Source organism: Somniosus microcephalus, unplaced genomic scaffold, assembly GCF_052327205.1.
Source record: "Somniosus microcephalus isolate GS21.2 unplaced genomic scaffold, FLI_Smic_1.0 unresolved_chr4, whole genome shotgun sequence".
Taxonomy (NCBI): domain Eukaryota; kingdom Metazoa; phylum Chordata; class Chondrichthyes; order Squaliformes; family Somniosidae; genus Somniosus; species Somniosus microcephalus.
Genome location: NW_028225182.1, coordinates 42,013,900 through 42,026,949, shown reverse-complemented (window position 1 = coordinate 42,026,949; position 13,050 = coordinate 42,013,900). Strand labels below are relative to the sequence as shown.

General features: G+C 50.1%; 1 protein-coding gene across 2 annotated transcripts in view; it reads left to right on the top strand.

Moving 5' to 3' along the window:
• LOC147090618 (ephrin type-B receptor 1-like) overlaps positions 1 to 13,050 on the top strand; it is a 114,800-nt gene that overhangs the window by 38,505 nt on the left and 63,245 nt on the right. For both annotated transcript variants that reach the window (XM_085977384.1, XM_085977385.1), the window contains exon 2: positions 10,213 to 10,277. In XM_085977384.1, the coding sequence (XP_085833510.1) occupies positions 10,213 to 10,277 (65 nt within the window). The remainder of the gene's footprint in view (positions 1 to 10,212; positions 10,278 to 13,050) is intronic.

The following is a 13,050-nucleotide window of genomic DNA, read 5'->3' as shown; positions in this document are numbered from 1 at the left end:
TGCAAATGTAGACCATTCTACAGTCCATGAAAAGCAGAGGTCCCAAGGACTGATCCCTGGGGAAACTCTTGCTCATCCCACAGTCCGAGCACAGGAAACTCTTTCTTATCCGGCACCGACGGGACCGGCGTGGTGCCGGTTTATCAAAAAGTCCGGATTACAGAGAGGTATAGTTAAAAGGTACGAGAGCCCCGTACACGGCCACAGATCCAGGCGTCCCTGTTGCTTAGCAACAGGTGCAGGAACCCCGGCCACAAGATCCAGGCGTCCCTGTTGCTTAGCAACAGGTGCAGGAACCCCGTTTACACGGCCACAGATCCAGGAACGGCCACTAATATGAAGTAAAACTTACCTGAACCTACTCCTGAATTTTGCCAGTTAAGAGATTTCCGTTTATTTAGGTGCCGGTAAATCGAGAGTTTCCTGTACATGGTGCATAGTATTTACAGCACAGAAACAGGCCAATTGGTCCATGCCGGTGTTTATGCTCCACACGAGCCTCCTCCCACCCCTACTTCATCTAATTCCATCACCACCATATCCTTCTATTCCTTTCATCCTCGTGTGTTTATCTAGTTTTCCCTTAAATGCTTTTATGCCTTTGGGACCGGTGCCATTGGCCCGATGCCTTTGGCTTCTAGTTATATGGACGGATTATCGTCAAACTTACGACCTTCTCCTTTCAACTCGAGACTTTCCACATGTCTCTTGGGAGCAGGAGTTGGACACATTCCTGGAGGCTTCTTCACATGAACTCTCACCTCCAGTCGTCCTGCCCCCCCTCCCCCCCGCGCTCCTGCCATTGGCTGCCCGACACGTCCGTCCATGCGCAGCCCCGCCTTCCCCACACCGATTGGCGAACAGGCAGACTCCTGGTTATCCGATTGGATGATTCTTGACTGTCACTCAAAACAGCCTTGTTTTCCAACCTCCAATATTTTTTCTGCAGCTACCACATGGAAGTGTTTGGAGAAAATGAAAATAAAACACTTTTTTAAATTTGCACTTACTCCAATGCAATTAGGTGTCGGCCGTGGTTCGGTGGGTCGCACTCTCTCTCGCCTCTGAGTCAGGGGGTCGTGGGTTCGAGCCCCAATCCAGAGACTTGGGCACATAATCTAAACTGATGCTCTTCAGTGCAGTGCTGAGGGCGCGCCGCACTGTCGGAGGTGCCGTCTTTCGGATGAGACGTGAAACCGAGGGGGCCCGTCTGCCCTCTCAGGTGGACGTAAAAGACCCCACGGTCACTATTTCGAAGGAGAGCATGGGAGGAGTTCTCCCCAGTGTCCTGGGACCAATATTTATCCCTCAACCAACACCTAAAATTCAGATGATCTGGTCATTACCTCGTTGCTGTATGCGGGAGCTTGCTGTGCGCAAATTGGTTGCCGCCTTTCCTACATTACAACAGTGACTACACTCCAAAAGTACTTCATTGGCTGTAAAGTCATGTAAAGTCTTGCTACAACTGTACAGGGCGTTGGTGAGACCACACCTGGAGTACTGCGTACAGCTTTGGTCTCCTTATTTAAGGAGGGATATACTTGCATTGGAGGCAGTTCAGAGAAGGTTCACGAGTTTGATTCCTGAGATGAAGGGATTGACTTATGAAGAAAGGTTGAGCAGGTTGGGCCTATACTCATTGGAGTTTAGAAAAATGAGAGGGGATCTTATTGAAACATATAAGATACTGAGGGGGCTCGACAGGGTAGATGCAGAGAGGATGTTTCCCCTCGTGGGGAAATCTAGAACTCGGGGGCACAGTCTCAGAATAAAGGGTCGCCCTTTTAGAACTGAGAGGAGGCGGAATTTCTTCTCTCAGAGGGTCGTAAATCTGTGGAATTCTCTGCCCCAGAGAGCCGTGGAGGCGGAGTCATTGAATATATTTAAGGTGGAGATAGACAGATATTTAAATAAGGGAGTGATGGGTTATGGGGAGCGGGCAGGGAAATGGAGTTGAGGCCGAAATCAGATCAGCCATGATCTCATTAAATGGCGGAGCAGGCTCGAGGGGCCGAATGGCCTACTCCTGCTCCTATTTCTTATGTTCTTAAAGCGCTTTGGGACGGCCTGAGGTCGTGAAAGGCGCTGTGGCAATGCGAGTCCTTTTATCTTCTTTATTTTTCTTTCCGATTTCCTCATTCCCACGAACTCAGAACTGTGGGAAAGCCACAGGCCCTTAAAACTTAAAGTTTGGCCTCGCCGAGCCACTGCTTCTTGACTCACCTTGTCTGCCCTGCGACCCTTTGCAACCGTGTGTGAGGAGCCTTGACCTTTCGCCTAGTTTCTTGATAATAGACACCCGATCTAATGATCTGTTCTGCGGTTATGTCTACATTCTTCAAAATCTCGGTGTTCAACATCATACATGAGGTGCGGCTTCCTTGTTGTAACACGCATAATGCAGATAATAGACAGAGGCATCACTTATCCATTTTCAGGCACATACCTGTGCTCGTTGTAATTAGCCAAACTGAGCTAATCTGTTGGGTATCAAGTTCCAATCGCAACCCAATCTGATTCTAGATTGTGTGCTTAACGTGCACTCAGATTTCCCCCGTGTCTTTTGTTAAATTCGTTCCTGGGATCTGGGTGTCACTGGCAAGGCCGGCGTTTATTGGCCATCCCTAGTTGCCCTTGAGAAGGTGGTGGTGAGCCGCCTTCTTGAACCGCTGCAGTCCCGTGTGGTGAAGGTGCTCCCATGATGCCGTTAGGGAGGGAGTTCCAGGATTTTGACCCAGCGACGCTGAAGGAACGGCCAATATACTTCCAAGTCAGGATGGTGTGTGACTTGGAGGGGAACTTGGAGGTGGTGGTGTTCCCATGCGCCTGCTGCCCTTGTCCTTCTAGGTGGAAGAGGTCGCGGGTTTGGGAGGTCGCTGCCGAAGAAACCTTGGCGAGTTGCTGCAGTGCATCTTGTAGATGGTACACACTGCAGCCACGGTACGCCAGTGGTGGAGGGAGTGAATGTTTAAGTTGGTGGATGGGGTGTCAATCAAGCGGGCTGCTTTGTCCTGGATGGTGTGGAGCTTCTTGAGTGTTGTTGGAGCTGCACTCATCCAGGCAAGTGGAGAGTATTCCATCACACTCCTTACTTGTGCCTTGTAGATGGTGGAAAGGCTTTGGGGAGTCAGGAGGTGAGACACTCGCCGCAGAATACCCAGCCTCTGACCTGCTCTTGTTGCCACAGTATTTATGTGGCTGGTCCAGTTAAGTTTCTGGTCAATGGTGACCCCCAGGATGTTGATGGTGGGGGATTCGGCGATGGTAATGCCGTTGAATGTCAAGGGGAAGGTGGTTAGTCTCTCACTTGTTGGAGATAGTCATTGCCTGGCATTGAGTGGCGCGAATGTTACCTGCCACTTATCAGCCCAAGCCTGAACATCGTTGAAGTCTTGTTGCACGCGGGCATGGACTGCTTCATTATCTGAGGAGTTGTGAATGGCACTGAACACTGTGTTGTCACATTCTTGTCTTTCTATGTTATTCTATATGATGTGATCATGCAGCGATGTCCTGGGGCTGTGATGATTGACCTTCAACCACCACAACCATCTTCCTTTGTGCTAGGTATGACTCCAGCCAGTGGAGAGTTTCCCCCCCCCGATTCCCATTGATTGAGGGTTGCTTTTGCCCAGGTTCATGCTTCAAGAGTGTCATAGATTTATAATCATTGATTAGAGGGGGAGATGAAGAGAAATATTTTCACTCGGAGAGTTGTCGGCCTCTGCGTCAGAAGGTCATGGGTTCAAGCCCCTACTCCAAAGACTTGCGCGCATAATCAGTGCTTGACTCCTCAGTCTAGTAGTGGTGTATTTGGATTTTCAGAAGGCATTCGATAAGGTGCCACACAAGAGGTTATTAAACAAAATTAGGGCTCATGGGATTGAGGATAATATACTAGCATGGATTGAGGATTAGTTAATGGACAGAAAACAGAGAGTAGGCATAATCAGGTCATTTTCAGGTTGGCAGGCTGTAACTAGTGGGGTACCGTGAGGATCAGTGCTTGGGCCTCAGCTATTCACAATCTACATCAATGATTTGGATGAGGGGACCAAATGTAATATATCCAAGTTTGCTGATGATACAAAGCTGGGTGGGAATGTAAGTTGTGAGGAGGATGCAAGGAGGCTTCAAGAGGCTATAGAGAGGCTAAGTGAGTGGGCAAGGACATGGCAAATGGAATATAATGTGAAGAAATGTGAAGTTATCCACTTTCGTAGGAAAAATAGAAAAGCAGAGTATTTTTTAAATGGTGAGAGATTGGGAAATGTTGGTGTTCAGAGGGACCTGGGTGTCATTGTACACGAATCACTGAAAATTAACATGCAGGTACAGCAAGCAATTAGGAAAGCAAATGGTATGTTGGCCTATATAGATATGTGAAGAGAAAAAGATTGGTGAAGTCAAGCGTAGGTCCCTTGCAGTCAGAATCAGGGGAATTTATAATGGGAAACAAAGAAATGGCAGACCAACTAAATACATATTTTGGTTCTGTCTTCACAAAGGGGGACACAAATAACCTCCCAGAGATGCCGGGGAACATAGGGCCTGATGAAAGGGTGGAACTGAAAGAAATCAGTATTTGTAGGGAAATGGTGTTAGGAAAATTGATGGGACTGAAGGCCGATAAATCCCCAGGGCCTGATGGTCTACATCCCAGGGTACTTAAGGAAGTGGCCCTAGAAATAGTAGATGCATTGCTGATCATCTTCCAGAACTCGATAGACTCTGGAACAGTACCCATGGATTGGAGGGTAGCTAATGTTACCCCACTATTCAAAAAAGGTGGTAGAAAAAAAGCAGGGAATTGGTAGTGGGGCCTGACATCGGTAGTGGGGAAAATGCTAGAGTCTATTATAAAAGATGTAATAGCAGAGCACTTGGTAAGCAGTGACAGGATCGGACAAAGTCAACATGGATTTACAAAAGGTAAATCATGCTTGACTAATCTACTGGAATTTTTTGAGGATGTAACTGGTAAAATAGATAAGGGAGAACCAGTGGATGTGGTGTATTTGGACTTTCAGAAGGCTTTCGATAAGGTCCCACATAAGAGATTAGCGTGCAAAATTAAGGCACATGGGATTGGGGGCAAGGTATTGACTTGGATAGAGAACTGGTTGGCGGACAGAAGGCAGAGAGTTGGAATAAACGGGTCGTTTTCCGAGTGGCAGGCAGTGACTAGTGGGGTAGCGCAAGGATCGGTCCTAGGACCACAGCTGTTCACAATATATATTAATGATCTGGACGAGGGAATTGGATGTAATATCTCCAAATTTGCAGACGACACAAAGCTGGGCGGGAGGGTAAGCTGTGAGGAGGATGTCGAGAAACTCCAGTACGAATTGGACAGATTGGGTGATTGGGCAGAAACATGGCAAATGCACTATAATGTGGATAAATGTGAGGTTATCCACTTTGGTGGCAAAAACAGGAAGGCAGATTATTATTTGAATGGCAATAGATTGGGAGGAGGGGAAGTGCAAAGAGACCTGGGTGTTCTTGTGCACCAATCGCTGAAGGTAAGCATGCAGGTGCAGCAGGCGGTTAAGAAGGCAAATGATATGTTCACCTTCGTAGCAAGAGGGTTCGAGTACAGGAACAAGGATGTCTTGCTACAGCTGTACAGGGCCTTGGTGAGACCGCACCTTGAGTATTGTGTGCAGTTTTGGTCGCCTTACCTGAGGAAGGACGTTCTTGCCATGGAAGGAGTACAGTGAAGATTCACCAGGCTGATACCTGGGATGGCAGGAATGACGTATGAGGAGAGATTGTGTCGATTGGGCTTATACTCACTGGAGTTTAGAAGATTGAAAGGGGATCTCATCGAAACCTATAAAATTCTGTCAGGCCTGGACAGACTAGATGCAGGAAGGATGTTTATGATGGCCGGGGAGTCCAGAACCAGGGGTCATAGTCTAAGAATAAGGGGTAAGCCATTTAGGACTGAAATGAGGAGGAATTTCTTCACCCAGAGAGTGGTGAACCTGTGGAATTCTCTGCCACAGAGGGCGGTGGAGGCCAGTTCATTAAATATATTCAAGAAGGAGTTGGATATATTTCTTAAGGCTAAAGGGATCAAGGGATATGGGGAGAAGGCAGGGACAGGGTACTAAATTTGGATGATCAGCCATGGTCTCATTGAATGGCGGAGCAGGCTCGAAGGGCCGAATGGCCTACTCCTGCTCCTATCTTCTATGTTTCTATGTTTCTATTACAAGAGGATTTGAGTATAAGAGAAACATGTCTTACTGCAATTATATAGGGCCCTGGTGAGACCACACCTGGAGTACTGTGTACAGTTTTGGTCTCCTTACCTAAGGAAGGATATACTTGCCATAGAGGGAGTGCAACAAAGGTTCACCAGACTGGTCCCTGGGATGGGGAGATTGTCCTATGAGGAGAGATTGAGTAGACTAGACCTATATTCTCTAGAGTTTAGAAGAATGAGAGGTGATCTCATTGAAACATACAAAATTCTTACAGGGATTGACAGGGTAGATGCTGGGAGGATGTTTCCCCTGGCTGGAGAGTCTAGAACCAGGGGCCACAGCCTCAGAACAAGGGGTTGGCCATTTAGGACTGAGATGAGGAGAAATTTCTTCACTCAGAGGGTGGTGAATCTTTGGAATTCTCTACCCCAGAGGGCTGTGGAGGCTCAGTCGTTGAGTATATTCAAGACAGATAGATTTTTGGGTACTAAGGGAATCAAGAGATCGGGCGGATAAGTGGAGTTGAGGTAGATGATCAACCATGATCTTATTGAATGGCGGAGCAGGCTCGAGGGGCCAAATGGCCGACTCCTGCTCCTATTTCTTATGTTATGAGCTAAATGTCCTCCCTATCTCTCAATCCAGAGATCTGGTCACTAAAGTAAAACAGTGAAGAGAAAAACTGTGGTTGCTTAACCACTCTGAGGAAGCTCGGTAAATTGAGGCTCAGTCACGATGGGTCAATTGACCCCATTGACTGGACCTCCTGTCTTAGTGCATTTGCGGGAAGCCAAGATAAGGAAGGATCTCCATTTGGATGTTGGCGATCGGGGCCTACCACATGGGGCGAGGGGAGAGGTTAGTAGTGTTGCCGGTAGCCCTCGCAGTCTCTGATGGACTTCAAGTCCTGCACGGCCCGCGTGGAATTTGAGTATTGAGCTTCTGTGTGCCAAGGAGCTGCTTCTCGAGCAGTAAGTGTTATTGGAATTGCGACCAGGTTCAGAAAATGCTCGCGCTTTTGGCCTAGTTTGGCCTGTGTGTGTGTGTGTGTGTGTGAGATGTGTGTGGGGGGGTGTATGTGTAGGGTGTGTGTGTGAGGCGTTGTGTGTGTGAGGTGCGTGTGTGTGTGTGAGGCGTTGTGTGTGTGTGAGGCGTTGTGTGTGTGTGAGGCGTTGTGTGTGTGTGAGGTGCGTGTGTGAGGCGTTGTGTGTGTGTGTGTGTGTGAGGTGCGTGTGTATGTGTGAGGTGCGTGTGTGTGTGTGAGGTGTGTGTGTGTGTGAGGTGCGTGTGTGTGTGTGAGGCGTTGTGTGTGTGTGAGGTGTGTGTGAGGTGCGTGTGTGTGTGTGAGGCGTTGTGTGTGTGTGAGGTGCGTGTGTGTGTGTGTGTGTGTGTGTGTGGCGTTGTGTGTGTGTGAGGTGCGTGTGTGCGTGTGTGTGAGGCGTTGTGTGTGTGTGTGTGAGGTGCGTGTGTGTGTGTGTGTGTGAGGTGCGTGTGTGTGTGTGAGGTGCATGTGTGTGTGTGAGGTGCGTGTGTGTGAGGCGTTGTGTGTGTGAGGTGCGTGTGTGTGTATGAGGTGCGTGTGTGTGTGTGTGTGTGTGTGTGAGGCGTTGTGTGTGTGTGAGGTGCGTGTGTGTGTGTGTGTGTGAGGTGCGTGTGTGTGTGTGAGGCGTTGTGTGTGTGTGAGGTGCGTGTGTGAGGCGTTGTGTGTGTGTGAGGTGCGTGTGTGTGTGTGAGGCGTTGTGTGTGTGTGAGGTGTGCGTGTGTGTGTGAGGCGTTGTGTGTGTGTGAGGTGCGTGTGTGTGTGTGTGTGTGTGAGGTGCGTGTGTGTGTGTGAGGTGCGTGTGTGCGTGTGTGTGTGTGTGTGTGTGTGTGTGTGAGGCGTTGTGTGTGTGTGAGGTGCGTGTGTGCGTGTGTGTGAGGTGCGTGTGTGTGTGTGAGGCGTTGTGTGTGTGTGTGAGGTGCGTGTGTGTGTGTGTGTGTGTGAGGTGCGTGTGTGTGTGTGAGGTGCATGTGTGTGTGAGGTGCGTGTGTGTGTGTGAGGTGCGTGTGTATGTGTGAGGTGCATGTGTGTGTGTGAGGTGCGTGTGTGCGTGTGTGTGTGTGTGTGTGTGAGGCGTTGTGTGTGTGAGGTGCGTGTGTGTGTGTGTGTGTGTGTGTGTGTGTGTGTGTGTGTGTGGCGTTGTGTGTGTGTGAGGTGCGTGTGTGTGTGTGTGTGAGGCGTTGTGTGTGTGTGAGGTGCGTGTGTGTGTGTGAGGCGTTGTGTGTGTGTGAGGTGCGTGTGTGTGTGTGTGTGTGTGTGAGGCGTGGTGCGTGTGTGTGTGTGAGGCGCGTGTGTGTGTGTGTGTGAGGCGTTGTGTGTGTGTGAGGTGCGTGTGTGTGTGTGAGGTGCGTGTGTGTGTGTGAGGCGTTGTGTGTGTGTGAGGTGCGTGTGTGTGTGTGAGGTTCGTGTGTGTGTGTGTGTGAGGCGTGGTGCGTGTGTGTGTGTGAGGCGCGTGTGTGTGTGTGTGTGAGGCGTGGTGCGTGTGTGTGTGTGAGGTGCATGTGTGTGTGTGAGGTGCATGTGTGTGTGTGTGTGTGTGAGGCGTGGTGCGTGTGAGGTGCGTGTGTGTGTGTGAGGTGCGTGTGTGTGTGTGTGTGAGGCGTGGTGCGTGTGTGTGTGTGAGGTGCATGTGTGTGTGTGAGGTGCATGTGTGTGTGTGTGTGTGTGAGGCGTGGTGCGTGTGTGTGTGTGAGGTGCGTGTGTGTGTGTGAGGTGCATGTGTGTGTGTGTGTGTGTGGTGTGTGTGTGTGAGGTGCATGTGTGTGTGTGTGTGTGTGGTGTGTGTGTGTGAGGTGCGTGTGTGTGTGTGAGGTGCGTGTGTGAGGCGTGGTGCGTGTGTGTGTGTGAGGTGCGTGTGTGTGTGTGAGGTGCGTGTGTGTGAGGCGTGGTGCGTGTGCGTGTGTGAGGTGCGTGTGTGTGTGAGGTGCATGTGTGTGTGTGAGGTGCGTGTGTGTGAGGCGTGGTGCGTGTGTGTGTGTGAGGTGCGTGTGTGTGTGAGGTGCATGTGTGTGTGTGTGTGTGAGGCGTGGTGCGTGTGTGTGTGTGAGGTGCGTGTGTGTGTGTGAGGTGCATGTGTGTGTGTGTGTGTGGGGCGTGGTGTGTGTGTGAGGTGCTTGTGTGAGGTGCGTGTGTGTGTGAGGTGCTTGTGTGTGTAGGGGTTGTGTGTGGTGTGTGGTGCTTGTGTGAGGTGTGTGTGTGTGTGTGAGGTGCGTGGTGTGTGTGTGAGGTGTGTGTGTAGGGGGTGTGTGGTGCTTGTGTGAGGTGTGTGTGGTGCTTGTGTGAGGTGTGTGTGTGTGTAGGGGTTGTGTGTGTGTGTGAGGTGTGTGTGTAGGGGTTGTGTGTGTGTGTGAGGTGCTTGTGTGAGGTGTGTGTGTGTGAGGTGCGTGTGTGTGTAGGGGTTGTGTGTGGTGTGTGAGGTGCTTGTGTGTATAGGGTGTGAGTGTGTGTGAGGTGCATGTGTGTGTAGGGGGTGTGTGTGAGGTAAGTATGTGTGTGTGTGGTTGTGAGGTGCATGTGTGTGTGAGGTAAGTATGTGTGTGTGTGTTTGTGTAGGATTTGTGTGTAGGGTCAGTTTGTGTAGGGTGGGTGTGATTTTCTTCGAATTAGTGGCCGTTGGATCTTTTTTGTCCACCTGAGAGAGCAGACGGGGGCCTTCGACAGTGCAGCGCTCCCCCAGCTCCGCACTGGGAGTGTCGGCCTAGAAATGTGCTCAAGTCCCTTGACCCCTGACCTTCAGACTCTGAGGCGAGAGAGTGCGACCCACTGAGCCAGTAACTGCACTTTGAAAGTAATTAATTGTAAGCAAGGCTCTTTTTGAGACACTTCTGTGAGATGTGTACTGCGAGAACACCCAAGATTAGCTCGGTTTAACAAGGACAGTTGAGTTTGATGAGCAGGAGCGATATCTTTCTGGAAAAAATGTTAAAATTTTTTTTTTTATTCTTCTTGTCACAGAAATGTTGATGAACACACGACTGGAGACTGCAGACCTGAAGTGGACCGTGTATCCGGAGTCTGGGGTAAGAATCGGATAGTCCTTTAATCCTCTCCTCTTTCAGGGCTCCCCTGTGCTAAACATCAACCTGTGGCCTTCAGCTCGTGCGCAGGGAGACAGGGAAACCATCTCTGGAGACTTACACGGGACCCTTGCCTTTATACAAAAGTACAAAAGCAAGGAAGTCATGCTAAACCTTTTTATAAATCACTGGTTAGGCCCCAGCTAAAGTATCGTGTTGTGGCAAAGCCACTAAGAGACTCTCACAGTGACTTGTACAATTGCCTTTAATCACGTTTATTACCTTTTAATGTTGGCTCTGGTTAAACAGAGCTAGATCGACAAAATCGCGATCTGACACGATGACGTCATCACGTGGGTCATGTGACGTTCCCAACGGCGGGAAACGTGTTGATGTCATGACGTCAGAGGTAGAGGGCGTTTCCAGTTAGTCCTCGTGTGGAGTGATAGTGAATAGACCTGTTTAGAGCTTCTCCTGCATTTTCTTGTTTTGTAAAGTTTTAGTACATTAAACTCAGTTTGTTAACTACCAGTGAGTTTATAGTATCTTTGCTAGGAGTGCAGAGACTCCTACAGTGTCCCAGTTATGGGCACCGCACTTTAGGAAGGATGTCAAGGCCTTGGAGAGGGTGTAGAGGAGATTTACCAGAATGGTACCGGGGATGAGGGTCTTCAGTTACGTGGAGAAACTGGGATTGTTCTCCTTTAGAGCAGAGAAGGTTAAGGGGAGATTTGATAGATGCGTTCAAAATCATGAGGGTTTCGATAGAGTAAGTAAGGAGAAACTGTTTCCACTGGCAGGAGGGTCGATAACCAGAGGACACAGATTTAAGATAATTGGCAAAAGAACCAGAGGGGGAGATGAGGAGAATTTTTACGCAGTTGGAACGCGCTGCCTGAAAGGGCGGTGGAAGCGGATTCAATAGTAACTTTCAAAAGAGGAATTGGGTAAATACTCGACAAAGAGGAATTTGCAGGTCTGTGGGGAAAGAGCAGAGGCGGAGTGGGATTAATTGGAGAGCTCTTTCAAAGAGCCGGCACAGGCACAATGGGCTGAATGGCCTCCTTTTCACAGAATCACAGAAACCCCACAGTGCAGATAGAGGCCATTTTGGCCCATCGAGCCTGCACCGACACATATCCCACCCGATCCCCGTAACCCCTACACCAACACACATCCCACCCTATCCCTGTAACCCCGCGTATTTAATCCCCCTAACACTAAGGGTCAATTTATCATAGCCAATCAACCTAACCCGCACATCTTTGGACTGTGGGAGGAAACCGGAGCACCCGGAGAAAACCCACGCAAACACGGGGAGAATGTGCAAACTTGTGCTGCATCATTCTACGAGAGTTGACTGCCTCTCTCCCACTCTACCTGGGTAGGAAGTTTCGTTGACTGCTTGGAGCCAACTCCTGGTGAGCTTGGCCAGTGACTTGAGGCCTACCTATGAGGGATCATGAGCCCAGACTAAGCCCCACTGTACCGCATCACCACTCGCCCTGGGCTTCCTAAGGAGATCCTTACCTGTCAAAGTAATCTTGTAGCTTTATAAAACCACATCTCGGTCCCCCTAGCGGCCCCGAGGCAAAGGCTATGGCAGACCAGAAGATCCAGTGCACTAATCCCTTCACCCCGCCTGCGGAATGAGCTAGTCTCCGCTGGGTGGGCACCACAATTGGCCTGAGCCAGGCTATTCTGCTCTGTCCCGCTCACCAGTGGAAAACCGTGCTCCTGTGTGGATGCCAGGATGGGGGGGGATAAGCCACCCCCACACGGTGGAATGTCCTTGCAAAGCTCGCACGCCAAGACTGGCCACCGGGCACCCCGCAGGCGTCCTCCTCTCCTCTCCTGAAGGTGCCAACCCTCACCGGCTCGTGGCTGTTCTGCCCAGCGTGGGCCCAGAGCCCTCGTCTGAGGAGAGATTGGGTCGACTAGGCCTGTCTTCACTAGAGTTTAGAAGAATGAGAGGGGATCTCATTGAAACGTATAAAATTCTGACAGGGCCAGACAGACTGGATGCAGGGAGGATGTCTCCCCTGGCTGGGGGTTCTAGAACGAGGGGGTCACGGCCTCAGGATACGGGGTAGGACATTTAGGACTGAGATTAGGTGAAATTTCTTCACTCAGAGGGTGGTGAACCTGTGGAATTCTCTACCACAGAAGGCTGTGGAGGCCAAGTCACTGAATATATCTAAGAAGGAAATAGATAGATTTCTAGACACAAAAGGCATCAAGGGGTATGGAGAGAGAGCGGGAATATGGTATTGAGATAGAGGATCAGCCATGATCATATTGAATGGCGGAGCAGGCTCGAAGGGCCGAATGGCCTACTCCTGCTGCTATTTTCCTATATTCTATGCTTCTATTATCAAACAAAATTTGGCACCGAGCCATATAAGGAGATATTAGGACAGGTGACCAAAAGCTTGATCCAAGAGATAGGCTTTAAGGAGCGTATTAAAAGAGGAGAGAGAGGCGGAGAGGTTTAGGGAGGGAATTCCAGAGCTTGGGAAGTAGGCGGCTGAAGGCACGGCCGCCAATGGTGGAGCGATGGAAATCCAGGATGCGCAAGAGGCCAGAATTGGGGGAAAGCAGAGATCTCGGAGAGTTGTAGGGCAAGAGGCGGTCACAGAGATCTCGGAGGGTTGTAGGGCTGGAGGAGGTTACCGAGATCTCAGAGGATTGTGGGGCAGGAGGAGGTCACAGAGATCTCGGAGGGTTGTGGGGCTGGAGGAGGTTACCGAGGTCTCGGTGGGTTGTGAGGCAGGAG